The sequence below is a fragment of the Cydia fagiglandana genome, chromosome 17 (assembly GCF_963556715.1).
Source record: "Cydia fagiglandana chromosome 17, ilCydFagi1.1, whole genome shotgun sequence".
Lineage (NCBI taxonomy): Eukaryota > Metazoa > Arthropoda > Insecta > Lepidoptera > Tortricidae > Cydia > Cydia fagiglandana.
The window spans coordinates 5,577,970-5,599,354 of NC_085948.1; the positions used below are offsets into that span (position 1 = coordinate 5,577,970).

A 21,385-nucleotide genomic window follows, 5' to 3' on the forward strand; every position below is an offset into this window, starting at 1 on the left:
AATGATAAATTGAACAACCTTTGTCTACCTCAACGAAATTGACATCAAAACATGTAATTTGCCCTAGTGCCCTTACGAAGACATATTTAATTACACAAACGGGTCTACCGCGATATAATTTCATTGTTTTTACCTTTAATTCCGACGTTTCAGCTGAGTTGCACCAGCTGTGGTCACGGAAAGACTCCCGTTCCCCGTTTGACCCGTTTGTGTAATTAAATATGTGTACAAAACGCGAGAGTTTAAAGTGCCCTTACGAAGGTTAAAAAGACAGATAATTTCACTCGTATCACCATTTAGGATTATTTCTTTAATCAACGTCAAAGCATATTAATTGGATTTAGGTTCTAACTAACGATCCTCAGAAGTCTCGTTAAAGAGCTCAGAGTAACTTCTGCCAAGTAACTTTGAATGTCGCTCCTAGAAAATAGCAGCGCGGAAATATTAAAGGAGCATTTCTGTACCGTCTCAGTAAAGCTAACGAGCTGTGTAGGGTAACCAGACACGAGTTTATAAAGTGCTGATATAACCAGTACAACCACAAATTTATAACTGCCTGTTGAAAAGCGTTATTTTGTTAAAACAATCCTGTTCGCCAATATAATCCTCTACTAATAAATGATAATGATAAAAAACGCTTGTAGCTATAAAGACAACTTTTCTCGCCATAAAGATAGTGATCTTTGGAAGGATAAAAAACACGGTATTTTTGGTCTGATGAACCTAACATGTAGGTTGTTCAATTTCAATTGCGAGACTGCAGACTATTTATTTGCTTCACCATAAAAGTTTTGCACGCAAGGTTAAAACGCATAGCGTAGGCGTACACACGAATTGAGAGCTTGAAGTCAATTTCTTTCAACATGAACTATAAAACGACAAGTAACACAACCTTTAAAAATTCCCGACGCCTGCTAACCCTACGTGTAGGCGTAGGGAGGTTCCACTCCAATAAACTACCGAAGGACAAGTAACACGTCTTTAGGAAAAATCGTCACATTTGATAACCTTACTCGTTGGAGTTTTACTGTAATTGCGAGTGTTGAGGCAATTTCCTTCGCCATAAACTGACAAGTGACACGATCTTTAGAAATTCCTGACGCCTGGTAACCCTACATGAAGGCGTAGGGAGGTTCCACTCCAATAACCTACCGAAGGACAAGTAACACGTCTTTAGGAAAAATCGTTACATTTGATAACCTTACTCGTTGGAGTTTTCACTGTAATTGCGAGTGTTGAGGCAATTTCCTTCGCCATAAACTGACAAGTGACACGATCTTTAGACATTCCTGACGCCTGGTAACCCTACATGAAGGCGTAGGGAGGTTCCACTCCAATAAACTACTAAAGTCCGTGTGACACGTCCTTAAGAAAAATCCTTTCGTCTGGTAACCTTAACGCCTACGCATATGGTCCTACTGCAACTGCAAGCCTGAAGACAATTCCTTCGCCATAAAGACTTTAAAACGACAAGCAACGTAGGTTCAAGAAAAATCTTGACATCTAATAACTCTGTTCCGTTAGCGTGGGAAGGTCCCACTGCAGTTGCGAGACCGTAGACGGTTTTCTTTGGAATAAAATTGAAAGGACAAGTGGGAAACTTAAAGAAATATCCTGACATCTGGCAACCCTACTCGTAGAAGCACGGAGGTTCCACTCCAATTGCGAGCCGAGACATTCCCTTGCCATAACGATGGCGATCTTTGGAATTAATGCAAATGCGCAGTTTGCGTCATCGGCGTTAGACACGGGATGGCTTTTACTCGGTCATAATGCGCCGTCGGAGGCGTTAGCATTTGTGAATTTTCTCGGGAAATTCCGCTATGGTATTGTGCTTTAATTCGCACAAAAGCTTGTTGCTTGGCTTAAATTACGGTAGTAATTGTGACTTTTAAAATACATGCTACCACTTTTCCGTTGTCAGTGTTATTGCAGATTATTCCTGAAGTGTCCTAAACTAAGCACTACAATGTTAATAGCGCCTTATTTATGAAGGAGATATGATACCTTTTGTTGAAAACGGTACTCTTGTTAATACTATTAGTAAAACTAGCCGTTACACCAAGTTTTCTTATGATCAAGTTCAAGAATACAACCTTTCATAGATCAGCTGACCGAAAGTGTTTTTGTATAGAGGCGATTCAATTTGAATACCAAATACAAAGTCTGAGTTTAAATGCCAAAATAAGACTAATCTCGAATACCTACTTACACATATAATGAAATCGATGTAATGGGGTTTCGTTACTTTAGTTGCGGCCTCTAAGTCCAGCTTTATTCTTTTGACTACATATACTTACCCAATGCCTAACACCTAACATAACAGTATAGTTTTTGAAATATTAATTACACATTTGATAGCATCTTCACAACGCAATATAACTACAAAGTTGTCTAAAGTAATTACAGGCATAGTAAAACATTGTAACACCATAAACCGTAATGAGATTCCCTTATTGAAATCAGAAATGGCGTTGAGCAAACATTTTGAAATTGTTTCGCTAGCTGTTCCCCACTGTGTACCTAATTTTCGCAAGGTCAACCTTAGAACATTCCAATCTCTTATTGAACAAGGGCGACGAGTGACTACAGTCCGGAATAAAAAAAGTGAGGCGAAAAGTTGTTAAAACGTTTGTAAAAAATTAAGTGGCAAGTTGGTTGGCTTGAAAAGTTGTTAAATTTAGTACTACCTAAGTCTTACTCTCTCTCTCTCTCTCTAACAGGTTATTTTAAAAATTCATTATCTTCTATCTGTATTTAGTAGGTACAATAAGTATAATAACTACTTAAAACGTATCTCCCTGGAATCTAAATTCATTAGACTATTTATACGTCGAAACGGTGGTCATTGTTACACGTCAAAACAATGAAATGTTCATTTGGCGGCTAACGTTTCTGGGATATTTTTTATACTATTGTCCATAAAAAATATTTTTTTTATTAATAGGTACCAATAGTCCAGTACCTCGTTTCACATTGTTATGTAGGTTTCATAAGGTCAGAAGGGTAAAAGGATAAGAATTGTTGATGGAGTCGCCATTGCCGGATACCTACAGCAAGGAAGGAAGAGAGAGATCATATTAATTCATAACTATCATAAGGTCAGACTACACTCGTTTATCTACGAGTATATCAAATATCAAATATCAAATATCAACATTTATTCAGCAAATAGGCCACAAGGGCACTTTTACACGTCAACATTGAATTTACATAAAAGCAAAAATAATAACATCAACAATTTTATAAATTAAAACTAACAATTCAATCTAACATATTACAATTACTAAGAGATGTATATGGTCTCTTAATGTCGAATTACATACAAAATACAGATAAAAAAACACACACAAAAAAAAAATCTATAATATTTAGAGGTGTAAATGTCTCTAGGTGTCAGAACTATAAGATTATATAGTTTATCAAGTTATCCTTAGAGATGTATAGGGTCTCCAAGAGTCAATATCCTGTATAATGAATACATTCATTCAAAGAAAAGAAACATACGAGAACAGAATGAGGCGTCTCACTGTAATTAATTAATAAAAGTTACTAAGTATAATAGCTCGTGTTAGCTTAACAGACCAGTCTCCACAAACAGTTAACTCCAATTAATGGTAAATGGAATGGAATGGTAGTTTTCTTTTATTGGCATTGGGTGTAATCGTAACAACTGTAACTTGCACACTTGCATGTTACTCCATCGAGACCTTAGTTTGACAATGGCTTTCACTATTGCGCAGTTAATAATATGGCGTTGTTGATTGTGATATCCTGAGGATGTTATCTTTTCGCGGATTAGAAATAGTAGATTGTACAACAAGGGCATAAAGTGACCTCGTCTACTATTTTGGTTTTCGCTACGCTCAGACCAAAAAATTGCCTCGGGTAAAAATGGACATTTATGCCCTTGTTGTACACTCTGCTTTTCACATCGATTGCGAGGAAAATAATTATATTTTTCAGGGCAATTTACACCACGAAATTGTCGTAAAGCGAAAGAACATAATACATAACCAATTCCCGCCAACTAACTTTTTAATTTTTTTTTTTAATTTTCAACATGTGATCAGAGTTTCAGACGCTTGGTTTTCTGCCAAGTCAAACATTTCGGAGCATTTTTGAACGATAATCGACCCATATTTTATGTGATTTACTAAATTTAACTGTTGTTTTAACTGTTTGGCTATTGAGACCGATTACCTTAGTCTTAGAAGAAAATTTTACTTTTATGCTCTAGAAGTCTAGAGCATAAAATGCGATTTTATGTCGTCTACGCACGACATAAAGGTGCACTTTTTGAGCACGAGAAGTGAAAAGTAATATTTTTGATTTCAATTACTATACCGATGTATGTATTTTTATTTTTTAAATCAATATATTTTGGGTTTTGTAATGTTTTCTTTTCAAACCTCAAGTATGTAATTGCACGATAGGTTCCTACTATAAATTAAGACTATGTTTATGTTACTATTTTGAATTCATCATAAAAGCTAGTCAAAGCAGCTCAAATCTTAAGTAGCGGTAGTCTAATGTCGACAAAAACAGCAACTAAAGCATTTTATTAACAATCCCCGTTACATTTCGCAAAAACTCAACCGCTGCGCGCTGTAAACTATTTAAGGTACCTACTTCATTTTGGTGGCCAAACATTTCCAAACACGCTCTTACGCCACTGGCAATAAAATCGTGCTCTGTTGCGGACTTTTTTTTATTTCACTTGACGTTAATGTTCTTCTCCTACACCATCGTCACCGTTAACTGAGAATGCGTAAACTTTATTACAAAGAAATAAGGTCTGCATTAATAGCTGTTAGTACAATACGCATACTTACCAATATCTTGTTAAATTTTAGGGTTCCGTACCCAAAGGGTAAAACGGGACCCTATTACTAAGACTTCGCTGTCCGTCCGTCCGTCCGTCCGTCCGTCCGTCCGTCCGTCCGTCCGTCCGTCTGTCACCAGGCTGTATCTCACGAACCGTGATAGCTAGACAGTTGAAATTTTCACAGATGATGTATTTCTGTTGCCGCTATAACAACAAATACTAAAAACAGAATAAAATAAAGATTTAAATGGGGCTCCCATACAACAAACGTGATTTTTGACCAAAGTTAAGCAACGTCGGGAGTGGTCAGTACTTGGATGGGTGACCGTTTTTTTTTTGCTTTTTTTTGTTTTTTTTTTTTTGCATTATGGCACGGAACCCTTCGTGCGCGAGTCCGACTCGCACTTGCCCGGTTTTTTTTAATGTCGGAACAGTTAAACTTTATAACGTCTTCTAATAAGCAGCTCTGCGTGCCTTCGTATGTACAGTCAGCAGCAATAGTTGATATGCGGGCGAGGTGTTCAAAATGATCTTGACGCGACTTTATTGTTAAGAGAATAAGAGCGCGTCAATGTAATTTTGAACACCTCGCCCGCTTAGCGACTTCTGCTGCAGACTGTGCGTGTCTAATTTACGGGTATAAAGAGAACATCGGTTGCAACGCAAGTGTAACAGTAGGTACAGTAATGTTTGGGTCAAGTACCAGTGTAATTGGTGCGATCGTCACGGTCGAGCGGGCTGCGCGCGCGCTGCCGACAGTCGATACGATCGTTTCAAAACAAACTTTAACAAAGATCTTAGATTTGAGATTATTTATCAGTGATCTGCAACAGTAGACAATGATTGCAAATATTTTTAAGCGTACTCTTTATTAATTTTTAACGTTAAGTTTTAGAATTACTAAGCTGACTTCTAAAGTAAGATGTTTGTATGGTAATTCCTCATGTTCTATATCATTATTTATCTAGTTGTTAAATTTTTTTAATGGTTTGCATAATAAGGGCGTTGGAATGACAGAAAGCTAGAATCATCGAGAAGAATTTTGACAACAAGCTTCAGTGTCACCCACAAAGTCTACAGGCCCTTGCACTTTAGGGTTCCATTTCAGAAAAACGCGCTGCATTTATTCTTAATATTTTCACTTGAATAGTACGGAGAGACGTATGACTAAGAAAACGAACTTCCCGTAAATAATAGATATTGCAAAGATTATTCTAGATTTTTTGAACATCGAGAGAATACACAGCAATGAGTGACCCAACATCAAAGATCTCTAGGGCTGAAAATCCGACGGCACACAACATTCCTAATAATTCGTCAATACTAGTCTTCAGCATCAATAGTATTTTTATTAAAGACACTAAAAACAACGAGTAATCCACCACCAAATCAATACCTACTTTAAACCACAACTCAAATGTATTCCAAATGTCTTTCCACAAACACTTATTTAAAAAACCACTTTCACAATCCAACATAGAAATCACCGAAATTCCACGTCTCCGAGACATTAGCGCGCACATCAGGCCTCATGACGACTCGGCACAGAAACGGCACAGTTGCCAGCACAAGATCCGCGGATAGAATGGTGAATGTTTTCCTGAAAGCAATCCTCGCGTGCGGTAATGGGCCGCGCTCGAGTGCGCACCGGTAGCTGCTCGAAAGTGTCGGTCGTGCTCACCGCTGCACTGCTCACGCACTTACGTAACCACTGCATCAGCCTCACATCTTCCTGCCGATCCACAAGATCGAAAGGGCGGCCATGAAAACTCGCCGCCGCAGAGATGACTCACCGCGCGCACTAGCGCCCCCTACTTCGCGGAAAAGCACATCGAAAGCCTTCAACCGCGGGCTGTGGAATCCGCTACGGACTTACCAAAGCCTCCGTGCGGTAGGGGTCCAGGCGACGAATCCTGTCGCGGTTTACACTATTGGGTTAGAGCGGTGCTCCGGTCAGGTCGCAGCGTCGGCCGGCATGGCGCGTCGCAGGGCTACGCGGTGCGACTGCGGGCCGCCAGCGGAGGCGGCAGCGAAGCCCCGTGGCGCATGCGCGTACCCACCCCCGCGGCACTGGAGCCTTCGATCTAACGCCGCGCCGCTGCGCGGCCGATCGGCGCGCACCCACTACCGCAAATATCATTAACAAATCCACAATAACCCGACCGCTCAGAAGGATAGCGGTCACCATAAGTGCTATTTTGGGTTACGTCTCTAGTAATTACAATAATGTATAAAATTCATTTTCTCCCGATGAAAGGCTTGATAATAAAAGGACTCGAGCATGATGCGTGTCGTAATATGTATAATTCAACAGCACGTATAATAAAGCACTAGTCGACGTGTCGTGGGCGGACAAATTACCCGGTTCGAGAAAGAAGCACTCAAATAGCCCCGCTACCTCAATAATCCCATTCCTCTTACGAGCTGTTTACCCTTGCGTTTACAAGAATTTTCTTTATAAACCTTATTTAAAAACGAAACAGCGCAATTTAATTACATAAAACGCCGTAAAATTACGTGAATGTTGAGTTATTTTAGGATTCTCCTAGCTAAAGGCATATCTAACCACTAGCTGGTTTATTAATGCAAATGACGAACCGATCAGCTGAAATGGAGCCCGTAACAGCAATTCAGAGCACGTGCGCTTTGATTTCAGCGGCTTGATCAATGTAGTCGGTGATCCACAGCCTGCTTTGAATGCTTGACGATCCAGACACTACACGAATTATGTTATAACTATCAACGTTCCCGTAATTACTTTTTGAGAGATAATTTTATCTATGTTAAACAGTTCCAAATCTTATGTAAAAAGCGACAGTCTTGAAATATACATACATATAATCACGCCTATTTCACGGAGGGGTAGGCAGAGACCACAGATTTCCACTTGCTACGATCCTGAAATACCTCTTTCGCTTCCTTCACTTTCATAACACTCTTCCTTCCAACTCCAACTTCCACTTCTCCCTTATACACTCCCTTTGTTAGCCTTCTATCACTCATTCTTGAAATATATTAAGAATATATTCTTGCACCACTAAGAAAGGATTTTAAAATACAACCTCAAGTGGGAGGAAATGTGGTTGACAGTTTTTATCTTCTAGCTGGACGAAATTGCTGGCACAGGCTACTTAAATTGCCCGTATAAGGTGCTCACGAGGAATGCGAAGGATTTTAATACCCATTTGTGAGGTCAAAAGGAGGAAAAAATATAATATGAGTTTAGGTCAATTTCGACAAAAAAAATTGTAGATAAACTTAATATATGAATATTACTTGGAACTTTGCCCTTGTCAAACTCTCATCAGCTAGGTCAGTGAATGACAGAAACTACGCATTTATTCGTACCGGGGCTCTGAACGATGACGCAGTAGCTACGTATTGATTGAACCTGCTACGCAGACGATATCCTAGTTGAGACAAACTTCAGAGTTGTGGAAAAAAATACATAAAACATGTATACTACCTTATAACATGTGTGTGATATCTTATGTAAGTACCTACGTAGGCGTTAATCGTAAACCTAAGTGCATAGAAATAGCTTGATTACAATTTAAGCTAGGCTGCGTCATAAAATTTTTGAAACTCAAGGAATCAAAAATTTTGAATAAAAGTCTAAATACCTAAACATAAAAAAGTCATCGAAGACACTCAGTATCTGAAGTTAGCATCAATAGAAATTAGGTACATCGATTTGTAGAAACTATTATCGTTAGGTAAATTGCTACTCGGGTACGCATTACAGCATAACGTGACGATAAAAAAAGTTTTATGAAATAGTCCGGAGCGAAACACGTTTTGGGTCACCGCTCGAGCCTTGGGGGTCTTATTTATTTACCACGCGATATTGGACCGACGGAATTATATCGGTACTCTTTGCGGGATGTTTGTGTTACCCTGGGGTACAACTTTTGACGCAATAATTGATGGTCATAATAAACCCAAGAACAATGAAAAAAGTACATTTTAAATCCGAATTTGTGTCATAGGTATATTTAAGTTTTTTTCTCGACAGTGAATTTCGAAAATAATTTGATTACTTTTTAGGGTTCCGTACCCAAAGGGTAAAACGGGACCCTATTACTAAGACTTCGCTGTCCGTCCGTCCGTCCGTCTGTCACCAGGCTGTATCTCACGAACCGTGATAGCTAGACAGTTGAAATTTTCACAGATGATGTATTTCTGTTGCCGCTATAACAACAAATACTATAAACAGAATAAAATAAAGATTTAAATGGGGCTCCCATACAACAAACATGATTTTTGATCAAAGTTAAGCAACGTCGAGAGGGGTCAGTACTTGGATGGGTGACTGTTTTTTTTGTTGCTTTTTTTTTTTTTGCATTATGGTACGGAACCCTTCGTGCGCGAGTCCAACTCGCACTTGCCCGGTTTTTTACATTTAGACTGTAATAGCATATTCAAATATGTACATGTAACTCAAATTGTTTCTGTAATCTAATATTGGCATATGATGAATGCGGTTATAATAGACGTAGAGCAAATGCCTCCTTTTAACATTGCGGGATTAAAAGAGACAGGTAATGTCATTATCACACTATCTCTTCAACAACCGCGACCGCTGCACTGTTGTGTCTCTATTCTAAACACTACTATAACGTCCATTCACTCTTAGTCACAGTGGCGGCACAAATTACAATACGCATTGCCAATTGCGTCATATGTATAGAATAATTCGACCTTTCACCAACTCTGTGGCATAATGACACAGGCGTGAGACGAATCTGTGTCCAAGGGAAAATCGAGGCGTAAGATACGGGACACCATAATTTTTAAGAAAAAAAAACCGACTTCTATGGGGGCCGGTGAAAGATTATTGTAGATAGAGGTACACTATGTAGAAAAGGAGGTAAAACCACCCACTTTTCTACTGGCATTTCGCTTCTGTAAGGGTCGTAGTTCTAGCCTAACCTAACCCACTTCTCTGATAGCAGTTCGGTTCTGTGAGGATCGCAGTTCAAACCTAACCTAACCCACTTAACGGCGCATGCGGTGCGGTGTACGGGGGTTTAAGCGGGAGGGGCTAGTAAGATTGGCATCATCATACTTATATACTTACACATTTTATGGTAGGTAATCATAGTGGTTTATTTAGTTAAGGTATCATAGTGGTTTTCCGGGTCAAGGTCCGGGTCCGAGTCCGGGTCTGAGTCCGGGTCCGAGTCCGGGTCCGAGCCCGGGTTCGAGTCCAGGTCCGGGTCCGGGTCCGAACCGGATCCGGGTATGAGTCCGGTTCTGGGTCCGAGTCCGGGACCCAGTCCAAATCAAAATCGAAATTCGTAATCACCAAATGTGTACTATGCGTTGTTGAAGAGTTCTATTCTGGTCATCATCAGCAGTTCCATTTCATCAAATGCGACAGTTTTTAATGTAAATGCTTGATTTTATGATGAAAATACAAAAAAATCTATGCGTATTCCTTTAATATTTGAGGAGTTCCCTCGATTCCTTATGGATCCCATCATCAGAACTCGAGCTTGACAACAATGTGGCTTAAAAACTTAACTTGCTTAACAAGCATAACGAAGAGGAAAAATCGCCAAACGTGAAGTATGCGTCGTTGAAGAGTTCTGTTCTGATCATCATCAGCAGTTCCACTTCATCAAATGCGACAGTTTTTAATGAAAATGCTTAATTTTCTGAGGTAAATACAAAAATATCTATACGCATGCCTTTAATATTTGAGGAGTTCCCTCGATTCCTTATGGATCCCATCATCAGAACTCGAGCTTGACAAAAATGTGCATTAAAAACTTAACTTGCTTAACAAACATAACGAAGAGGAAAAATCTCGAAACGTGAACTATGCGTCGTTGAAGAGTTCTGTTCTGATCATCATCAGCAGTTCCACTTCATCAAATGTGACAGTTTTTAATGAAAATGCTTAATTTTCTGATGTAAATACAAAAATCTCTATACGCATGCCTTTAAGATTTGAGGAGTTCTCTCGATTCCTCATGGATCCCATCATCAGAACTCGAGCTTGACAAAAATGTGCATTAAAACTGAACTTGCTTAACAAACATAACGAAGAGGACAAATCGCCAACCGTGAACTATGCGTCGTTGAGGAGTTCCGTTCTGATCATCATCAGCAGTTCCACTTCATCAAATGTCACTCTTTTGGATGTATATGCTTGATTTGATGATAAAAACCCAAAAATCACTATATGTATGCCTTTAAGATTTGAGGAGTTCCCTCGATTCCTCATGGAACCCATCATCAGAACTGGGTTTTGACAGAAACGGGACCAATCTGTATGCATATACATTCAATCAAAAAAATAATTTTCAAAATCGGTCCAGTAATGACGGAGATATGGAGTAACAAACATAAAAAATAAAAAAAATAAAAAACATACAACCGAATTGATAACCTCCTCCTTTGGGATTTGGAAGTCGGTTAAAAATAGAAGATACGCTGTCTAGCCTGTCAGTGACGTAGGTTTTATATCGGCGGTGAAGTTTTTATGCTAGCACAGTCAACGGTAAAAATATGGGTGTAGACAACTTACTCAAAAATATGTCCCATAGTTCTTAATTCACTGACATAAGAGTTATGGGACATATTTTTGAAATGATTTGTACATCCATATTTTTACCGTTGACTGCACATCTACTACCCACGCAATGTTAACGAGTTAAGTGTGATTTTATCATATTACAATGTGGCATTTACGACATAACGTTCTAAGCAAACTCGTCAATTATTTGAAAAATATCATACCTATTACCTAAACTTAAATGTGCTGCCATGTTTATATTAAACAGAGTCTGTCTGAGCAAATTCTGCACCCACTTTGGTAAAACAAACTGTAGCAGTCATATCTTCATAGGAATTTGACATCGAAGGCGACAATTCACACTCTGACAGCTAGGTGCTAAGTTGTCTGTCAACCTGTTGCATGGGTAGGATCATACAGATTTTATTGCTAAATATTACTTCTAAATAGTTCGTAGTTTCACGAAAGCAAGTTGAATGACTTCAATTAATTGCTCAACTAGTTAAGTGTATCGTTTTATGTTAAATATCAAGGGTGCTTGACACTTACGACAAAGAATCTTACAAATCAAAATCTTAACGCAGAAGATTAGTATAGAAATTAAATCATTGGCTAAGATAATTTAATATATTATACAATACAAGTAAGCAAAATATTCTGATTTCTACGGGTAAGAAAATAGTATTCGTTCAGCCGAAGTAGTTTAATCAAATTTAAATAAGCAACTGGAGGTCCGACGCCTAAAATCATTTAAACGCATTTTCTTCACAAAGTGAGGGAATGTCGTTACAAGTCATACTTTCATAGTGACATTTCACAACACGACAAAATATACTTTCGACCTTCGTGCTTAAAGATGACTTTTTGGGATAGTCTTTCTTTAATAGCCAATCAGTTGCTGACCAAGTAATTAATTTTGTATACTCATTTGATTATCAAGGAGACACACATAATAAGCTGACTGATAACCGCTTATTTGTAGACCATTTCTAATATTGTTTGCAGAACAAGGACTGATTATTACTTATTGGAAGCAAAGTTTTTGTATGCTCTCTAAATGACCAAAATAGTAGGTAGGTATTTCCAACGTTCACTGATAAAATCCTAAATGGATGAATGTTGATGGACGGAGAGGGTATGGTAGACCCAAAAAACGATGGATGGATGGATGGAGGATATGAGAAAGAAAGGAGTGAGTGCTGAGGACACGAAAGACAGAGGAGACTGGAAGAGAAAAACATGTTGTGCCGACCCCGGGTATGAAATGCTTAATATAATTATAAAAAAACCGGGCAAGTGCGAGTCGGACTCGCGCACGAAGGGTTCCGTACCAAAATGCAAAAAAAAAAACAAAATAAAAGCAAAAAAAAAAAAACGGTCACCCATCCAAGTACTGACCACTCCCGACGTTGCTTAACTTTGGTCAAAAATCACGTTTGTTGTATGGGAGCCCCATTTAAATCTTTATTTTATTCTGTTTTTAGTATTTGTTGTTATAGCGGCAACAGAAATACATCATCTGTGAAAATTTCAACTGTCTAGCTATCACGGTTCGTGAGATACAGCCTGGTGGCGGACGGACGGACGGACGGACAGCGAAGTCTTAGGAATAGGGTCCCGTTTTACCCTTTGGGTACGGAACCCTAAAAACTATCATTCATTTGTTATAACTCCGTTTGATATATTATTGTATATTATAATGTATTTTTTATTATACGTTTCCTTTATTATATTGTGATTTCATCCAAACTGTCATTGATATAATGCCTAATGTAATATAATTTTCAAATAGTATACAGACATGTTTTATAATGTCATTTATTATATTATATTTTTGTATAACGTAATACTTCATACAATTTTATCAAGTATAAATACATATCTTGTATAATATTTTTTGTCATATTTCATTTACTGATAACGTAAAGTTTTGCATAATTTTTATAACTAGTACGCAGGCTGCTTACGTACGTACTGCTTTTGCTAGCTATTTTATTCTAAGGAAGTCACAGTTCTAACCTAACCTAACCAATTTATTCACGGTTTTCGTTCTGCGGGGGTCGCAGTTCAACCCTAGGTTAGGGTTGAACCACTTTTTTTGCTAGAGTATTTTATTGTACAGAGGGCCAAAGTTCTAACCTAACCTAACCCTCCTTTTGTTAGGTAGTTATTAGTTAGTGCGGAGTCGCAGTACCAACCTAACCTAACCCATTTATATCATGCAACTATTATGCCACACAAATAATTATGAGATGTCACTTGTTATAACAAATAATATGCTTTAGAGTATGTAATAAATATGACAAGGTATATTAGACGAAGTGTAAATATATCTTATGACCATTATAGCAATAATAACATTATGTTTACCGTTAATTATGTATTACGGTAGTATGCCATTTATTACGTTATTCAAAATAACGATATATCAAACTATATAATATATGAAAAGTAGTTATAACAGACGTAATGCACCCGGCGACCCCACATAACGTGGGATAAGGGCAGGGGAAAGAAGACTGATAAAATCCTAAATCGGGAGTAAACAATGTTACAGAGGGCATAAGGGCACGCTGAACTCGGCGTGAATGGGGTTAACTTCACCCGTCAATCTTAACGTCTGACATCACCTCACCGATCGCATCACGCAACTCCAATTTGATGGGGGCATTGACGATATTCAACATAAAAATGAGAGCTGGTGACATGATGATCATTATATCACTTTAACTATCAAGTTTTACCTTTCCAGATACTTAAGTAATTTCAGTATGTCTATACGAAATTCACAAGTTGTATAAAATTTAAACGAAGATATAATTGCCATATTACATTACCTCGTACCTTAGAGCATTTAGTAACTGGAGACATCATGGCTGTCATTTTCTAATATACCTACGAAACAGTCTGCCGATTTATGCAGGGGAGGGGACGTCAGTATTGCTATTTCTACATGATTTGTACGTAACGTACAAATAGCCATGTCAGACCATACAAAAGTTTGCACAATTGTGCTAGTTTTCGACAGAGGGGTAAGCTCTTAAAGGCGACTCCAGTTATTAAATGCTCTAAGCCTCGTACGGCCATGTCACGAAATTTGCGAAGGTATAGACTGAAAAAAAAACAAAATCTTACACAAACAAAAACACCAAGTCTTATACAGGTCTTTGCCTCCCTCAACATCGTTAGCAAACTATTTCTAATAATTTCTAAAGTTTCTATTGATTTTTGCAAGCTTTCTAATGGTACCCCACACGATTCTTACAAATGAAAAAAGTTTCAGCCTACCCCTCTCAACCCCCTAAATTTCCCCTGTTAAGGATTGTAGTCTTAAAATAATTTCGCCTGGCAACATTATCGTTCAAACTTTAAAAAAAAAAAATATATTCCCTCCCCTTCTCGTATCGCAAATGTAACATGTCGGGCGCATCTCGCTGCGCTAGTTATTATTTTCGAATATTATCGTCTCGGTTCATCTAAAAGATTCAATTTCGTCTGTAAACTGTGTGTACTCATTGTGGAAGGCTAATCAGTTGAAGAAGCACTGCTCCTGCTCCGTTTCGGTGTCCACGCTGGTCCAGGTAACTCGGATTCGAGGTAAGTCTAGACGAGCCGAAGGTCTGAGAAGCCTGCGCCAGCCTCCACCGAGAGCTGCACCGTCATCTACAGCTCAGCAAGGTGAGTGCTTTTACCAATTGACCTAGCCTGTCCTAAGTTCCACGGTATATCGTTTCGTATCTCGTCTCGTAATTCGCTTGAATACAGTCCACATAATTTTTAAATATCGAAGTAAAATAATCCCCTTAACATTTTTTGGTCCCACGATCCGGATAACTTGTAAGGTGACCGTGGTTATTTTCGCTTTAAATATCAATTTTCGTCAATAAATTGTTCATTGTAAAATCATAAAAACATTGGAGGGTAAGATTGAAACACTTGGCTTGGGCGTTTTTCCGTTAGTTAAACTATCGAGCGTTTGGTTCATGGACTAAAATTGTGTGTCGAATTAATTACGTTTCTGAACGCAACTTTTAGCTGTCATTTTTGACAAATTGTCAATTGAAAATCATAACCTATCATTGTTATCGAATCAAATAGTTTTGTTGTTGTTTTAGTGATTCAATATACATATTTTTACAAAATAAACATGACACTTGGTGGGGATTCGTCCGAAAGTTTCGACAAGAGCCGTGTAGGTCGGGATTATGCGTTCGTGCGGATGGAGTATATAAAGAGTTCCGATCTGCAAGGTTATTGTTCACAAGATGTAATTAAACTTGAAAGTGAATTTCATGCCTTTCAAATTGAATTGCTTTCGGCGATTCCAGCTGGTGATAGGTCAAGTGAATTAGAAATATCATCACAGTTCGAACAAATGGTAAAATCCATAAAAATACGTTTAGCAGAAATAAAACCTGAAGTGTTAAATAAAAGTGACAGTTGCGGTTCAAGTTCGAGTGTTAAATTACCTAAAATTAATATAGTTCCTTTCGATTCGAAAATTGAGAATTGGGTGTCGTTCATCCAGATCTTTGACTCGCTGATTCACAGTAAAAATATCCCGGCAGTAGAAAAATTGCACTATTTGTTGTCGAGTGTTACCGGCCATGCTTACGACTTAATTAAAAATTACCCATTATGTGATGAAAATTATTTAATGGCCTATAACACACTAAAATTACATTTTGAGAAAAAAAGGGTGATTGCCAGTATATTTTATGAAAAAATATTAAACTGTGAGGCGGCGAAGTCCAAGACTGCATCGGAATTAGTTAGAGTATGTCGAACCTTTAAGGAAAACTTAGAAATTTTATCAAAGTATCAATTGCCTGACAGGAACTTTATGTTATTTCATGCACTTTGGTCAAAATTAGATGTTAGTAGTAAGGAAGCTTTTGAGTTGCAACTTGAATCAAACACAGAAATTCCCAGTTATGAGGAATTAATTTCGTTTATTGAAAAGCGGAGCCAGGCATTAGAGAACAGCGTTGGTAAGTCGTTAACATTATCTAGTAAACCAGTGTATAGTAAGCCAGTGTCGAATAAGGCTAAGCCTGCTCTCCTTGTGCCGCCAGTGAGCAACTGTGCTATGTGTTCCGCACCGGGACACAAATTGGATAACTGTACTAAATTTTTGGAACTGCAGCCATTGGAAAGGTTTGCTCAGGTTAAGGAGAGGAGACTTTGCATACTTTGTTGTAGGCCATCACACTCGGTTAAAAATTGTAAATCATCGGTGACTTGTGGCATCTGCAAGCGCAGACACCACACATTATTGCATTTCGAAAAGGATAAGGAGTTGGAACCAACAGCTCCACCGACCCAAGTGGCATTGGCTGTGCATAATGCAAATGCACCAAGTTTGTTCTCGACAGCTATCGTGCTGATAAAAAATAAATTTAATAATTTTGTACCAATTCGAATATTGATGGATAATGCTTCGGCTTGTAACTTTGTAACATTGAAGTGCGCTCAAAAACTTGGAATACCAATTAGAAATAATTCACCAACGGTGAACGGTGTTGGTCTGTCATCGACTGACACTTTTGGAATTGTCGATTGTGAGATAGTTCCTTCGAATGGGGACTCCTCATGCAAATTTTCGTTTGAAGCGTTCGTGCTTCCCAAGATCTGCCATGATATGCCACCAGAACCACTGAATGTGTCTTCTTGGAGGCATCTGAAGGATTTAGATCTTGCTGATCCGTCTTTCCACAAATCTGGACCAATAGACATGTTGGTTAACGTCAACCTTTTCGCTGCTGCACTACAATCTGGCGTTGTCAAGGGCAACGCAGATGAGCCCATAGCTGTCCGCACTGTTTTCGGCTGGTTGGTAATGGGTGAGTGCCCTATAAACGTTAACACTTCTCGTTCTCGTTGTCATAAAGGTTCAGAAGGTGATACTCAGAGGTGCTATCTCGTGTCGAGTCTATCATTAGACAATAATATCAAGCGCTTCTGGGAACTGGAAAGTGTCGATCCTCCCAAAAATATCGTTTTGTCGAAATTAGAAATGTCGTGTGAAAACCAAATGGAAACTTCATATTGTCGCACTCCCGAGGGTAGGATGGTAGTACCATTAACTTATGTCGACCCTCAGGATAAACCCAGGTTTTCAAATTCTCGTGAGATAGCTCTCAAGCGTCTCTTAAATTTAGAGAGGAAATTCAAATTGAATCCTCAGTTTCGGACAGCTTATGTCAATTTCATGGATGACTACCTTCGTTGTGGTCACATGGTGGAAGTTGATCCTCCCTTGTCGTTTGAAGGTCAACTTCACAATGTCGAAAACGTCCATGATTTATCGTTATCGTTAAATATTCTCGGTTTGTCGTGGCTTCCCAAGGAAGATACTTTCACATTCAAGACCTCCTTGAATGATTGTCGTTGTACGAAGCGATCGATCCTCTCGGACATCGCTCGTATTTTTGATCTTCTGGGTCTATTGTCGCCTGTCGTATTTTTCGCAAAATATTTAATACAACTTCTATGGGTTTCTGGTGTCGATTGGGACAGCGAGGTTCCTATCGCTATCGCTCAAGAATGGCGTAAATTCAAATCGCAATTGGCGGAAATGAGCTCGTTGTCCATTCCCCGTAGAATGGTTGTATCTTTCGTATCGTTACAGCTCCACGGGTACTGTGACGCCTCGGAGAAGGGTTACTGTGCTGTCATTTATTGTCGTGTCGTTCAAAATGACGGATCCGTTGTCGTGCGTCTTTGTTGCGCTAAAACGAAAGTGGCCCCACTTCGTAAATGTTCTATCCCGAGATGTGAGCTGTTAGCTGCTGTCTTGTTGTCGGATTTGATTGTCTCGTTTACAGAAGCTCTAAAAGATTTTCACACTTTTGATGATATCCACGCTTGGTCAGATTCTACTGTCGCGCTGATTTGGATTCGCTCGTGTCCATCAAAGTGGAAAACTTTTGTGGCGAATAGGGTTGCGCACATACAAGAGAACGTCCCCCCTGAAAATTGGCACCACGTTTCTGGTTCGGATAATCCAGCGGATTGCGGCTCCCGCGGTTTGTTACCTGCTGATTTAATCCAGAATACGCTATGGTGGGCGGGGCCTACTTGGCTGTCTAATCCTCAAGAATCTTGGCCACAATCTGAGATCCTTTCAGATCAAGCCGCTTCGAACGAGCAAAAAATCTATAGTTTGTTCACAGACTCTAATATATCGTTGATTGACAACATCTTAAGCAGATTCTCGTCTTTACAACGCATATTGCGTATTTTCGCTTATTGTTTTCGGTTCATGCATAACTTGCAAAAATCATTGTCGAAAATCACAGATCCGAACCTGTCGTCTGAAGAAATTACGAAAGTTCTTCACTTTCTCGTGAAACATGTCCAGGAGCGAGCTTTCGCTTCAGAATTGCGGTGCTTGTTGACAGATAAGTCACCCCACTCTCTATCGAAGCCCATGCGGAAATTGGCGCCGTTTGTGGATGAGCGTGGAATGCTAAGGGTGGGCGGTCGCCTTTCTAAAGGAGACCTGTCGTTCGATGTGAAACATCCACTATTATTGCCTCGTGATCATAGGTTGACTACGCTGATCATTGAGGATTACCATCACCGGTTTATGCACCCTGGATTGCAAACATTGCAAAATTTATTAGCCCAAGAATTCTGGGTTCTATCGGCAAGAAGGGCTATAAATTCGGTTATTTCATCTTGTATGAAGTGCTTTCGCGCTCGGCCTAAAATGGCATCTCCTCCAATAATGGGCAACTTACCATCGTTTCGAATTAATCAAATTAAACCATTTTCGTCAGCGGCAGTAGATTACGCTGGTCCCTTTGATACTTGTTTGGCCCGGGGCCGTGGTCTACGCACATTTAAATCGTATATTTGCGTTTTCGTATGCACTGCCACCAAAGCAGTACATCTTGAGCTGGCCTCAGAGCTCACCACAGAGGCATATCTCGCAGCTCTGCGCCGTTTCATTTCGCGCCGCGGCCGGTGCTCTAGGCTGATCTCGGATCAGGGTAGAAACTTTATTGGCGCATCCAATATGCTCCAAGAAGTCATGGCCAAGGCTTCACGTGCAGAACAAATAAATTTCGTTTTTAACCCGCCCGGCAGCCCACATTTCTCGGGGTTAGCCGAGGCTGGTGTAAAGTCAGTAAAGACACATCTCGCTCGCGTCGTGAGCTCTCAGCGCCTTACATTTGAGGAATTCTATACCATTTTGACCCAAATTGAGGCGATGCTGAACTCACGGCCTTTGTCCCCTGTCAGCTCGGACCCAAACGACCTGTCAGTTTTGACCCCCGGACATTTCCTTACTTTGGAGCCGCTCACCATATTGCCTGAAAGCAACATGGTAGATGCGAAATTAGGTCCACTTCAGAGATGGAAATTATTACAAAAGATCCATCAAGATTTCTGGCGCAAGTGGCACCTCGAATATTTGCACACATTGCAGCAACGCCACAAATGGTTCGATGGTCAGAAAAACATTGTCGTCGGGACGCTCGTGCTCATTGTCAATGAGCAATGTAGCCCCATGAAGTGGAAAATTGGCCGGGTGGTACAACTCCATCCAGGAAGTGACGGGATTTGTCGAGTTGTCACAGTTCGCACAGAATCGGGCGAACTTAAACGTCCGATAGTTAAACTGTGTCCCTTACCTTTACAAAACTAGTGTTAATTCACTATCATATAGTCATAAGTATTAATTTTATCGTAGATTTAGATTAAAGTAAAAAATATATAGTAATAGGAAAATAAACCCTGAGCCATGTCGATTCTATTTTGTCCTCAGTTGACAATAACAGTACAAACTTGTGGAAAATACGTTGTATTTTGGTGGGCGGAAAATGTTAAGGATTGTAGTCTTAAAATAATTTCGCCTGGCAACATTATCGTTCAAACTTTAAAAAAAAAAAATATATTCCCTCCCCTTCTCGTATCGCAAATGTAACATGTCGGGCGCATCTCGCTGCGCTAGTTATTATTTTCGAATATTATCGTCTCGGTTCATCTAAAAGATTCAATTTCGTCTGTAAACTGTGTGTACTCATTGTGGAAGGCTAATCAGTTGAAGAAGCACTGCTCCTGCTCCGTTTCGGTGTCCACGCTGGTCCAGGTAACTCGGATTCGAGGTAAGTCTAGACGAGCCGAAGGTCTGAGAAGCCTGCGCCAGCCTCCACCGAGAGCTGCACCGTCATCTACAGCTCAGCAAGGTGAGTGCTTTTACCAATTGACCTAGCCTGTCCTAAGTTCCACGGTATATCGTTTCGTATCTCGTCTCGTAATTCGCTTGAATACAGTCCACATAATTTTTAAATATCGAAGTAAAATAATCCCCTTAACATCCCCCTTTAATAAGAAATAAGCAGTTTTGACTTATTTACAATATGAGTGGTGGTAATTGCTATAACTGTTCCAAATTTTAGGTATCTATGTCAAACGGTCTCTGAGAAAAACGTATTTAACTGATTTGCAAGACCGAAGTGATCCCATAAGTGTTCCGTAAACAAAGTTTTGTACGGAACACTAAAAATGCAAATACAAATGCTTTGCTTTAGCGGGTCGTTAAAAGTGACAATTGTTTATATGTATGTGTGCTTTCTGACAGTGAAGTTCCAGAACGTTTTTTATTGGCCGGGTAAGTTGCAATGTATGATTTAAGGGAAGGTGTCATAATTTGTATATTTTGTATTAGTTTAATTGAGTTTAATGTATGTAATTTACCTATACTAAAGCTCCAAGAGGCGTTTAAGCAGGCCACTGACGCGCCTTCCAAATGGATGCCGTTACAATGGATTCATCCAAATGGATGGCATCTTAATATTAAACATTGTACGTTTTTGACATTCACGGACCGATTTTGGATTGCAGCCACGCTATTTGGACTGTTGGAAGGTTCGTCAGTTGCCACCTTTAGTTATGACTATTAATTAACTTAAACTTGTACGTTATTTATAACATTTGATTATCATTTGACGCTTTCTTTGCTCAGCCGGATCTTATTAGCACAAAAACGGCATATACTGCTGGTTTCACGGTTTGCATTGAGT

The 21,385-nt window shown here is 39.3% G+C and overlaps 3 protein-coding genes across 3 annotated transcripts in view; 2 read left to right on the forward strand and 1 right to left on the reverse strand.

Annotated features, from left to right (window-relative positions):
* The window catches only part of LOC134672869 (uncharacterized), a 267,272-nt gene that overhangs the window by 185,313 nt on the left and 60,574 nt on the right, over positions 1–21,385 (forward strand). The window lies entirely within an intron of this gene.
* Positions 1–21,385, reverse strand: part of LOC134672984 (kinesin-like protein unc-104) — a 160,832-nt gene that overhangs the window by 79,174 nt on the left and 60,273 nt on the right. The window lies entirely within an intron of this gene.
* Positions 14,763–20,654, forward strand: LOC134672935 (uncharacterized). Its single transcript, XM_063530887.1, has 2 exons — positions 14,763–15,543; positions 16,226–20,654. Exon 2 carries the CDS (start codon positions 16,441–16,443, stop codon positions 20,005–20,007), a length of 3,567 nt encoding a protein of 1,188 aa, XP_063386957.1. The 5' UTR covers positions 14,763–15,543; positions 16,226–16,440; the 3' UTR covers positions 20,008–20,654.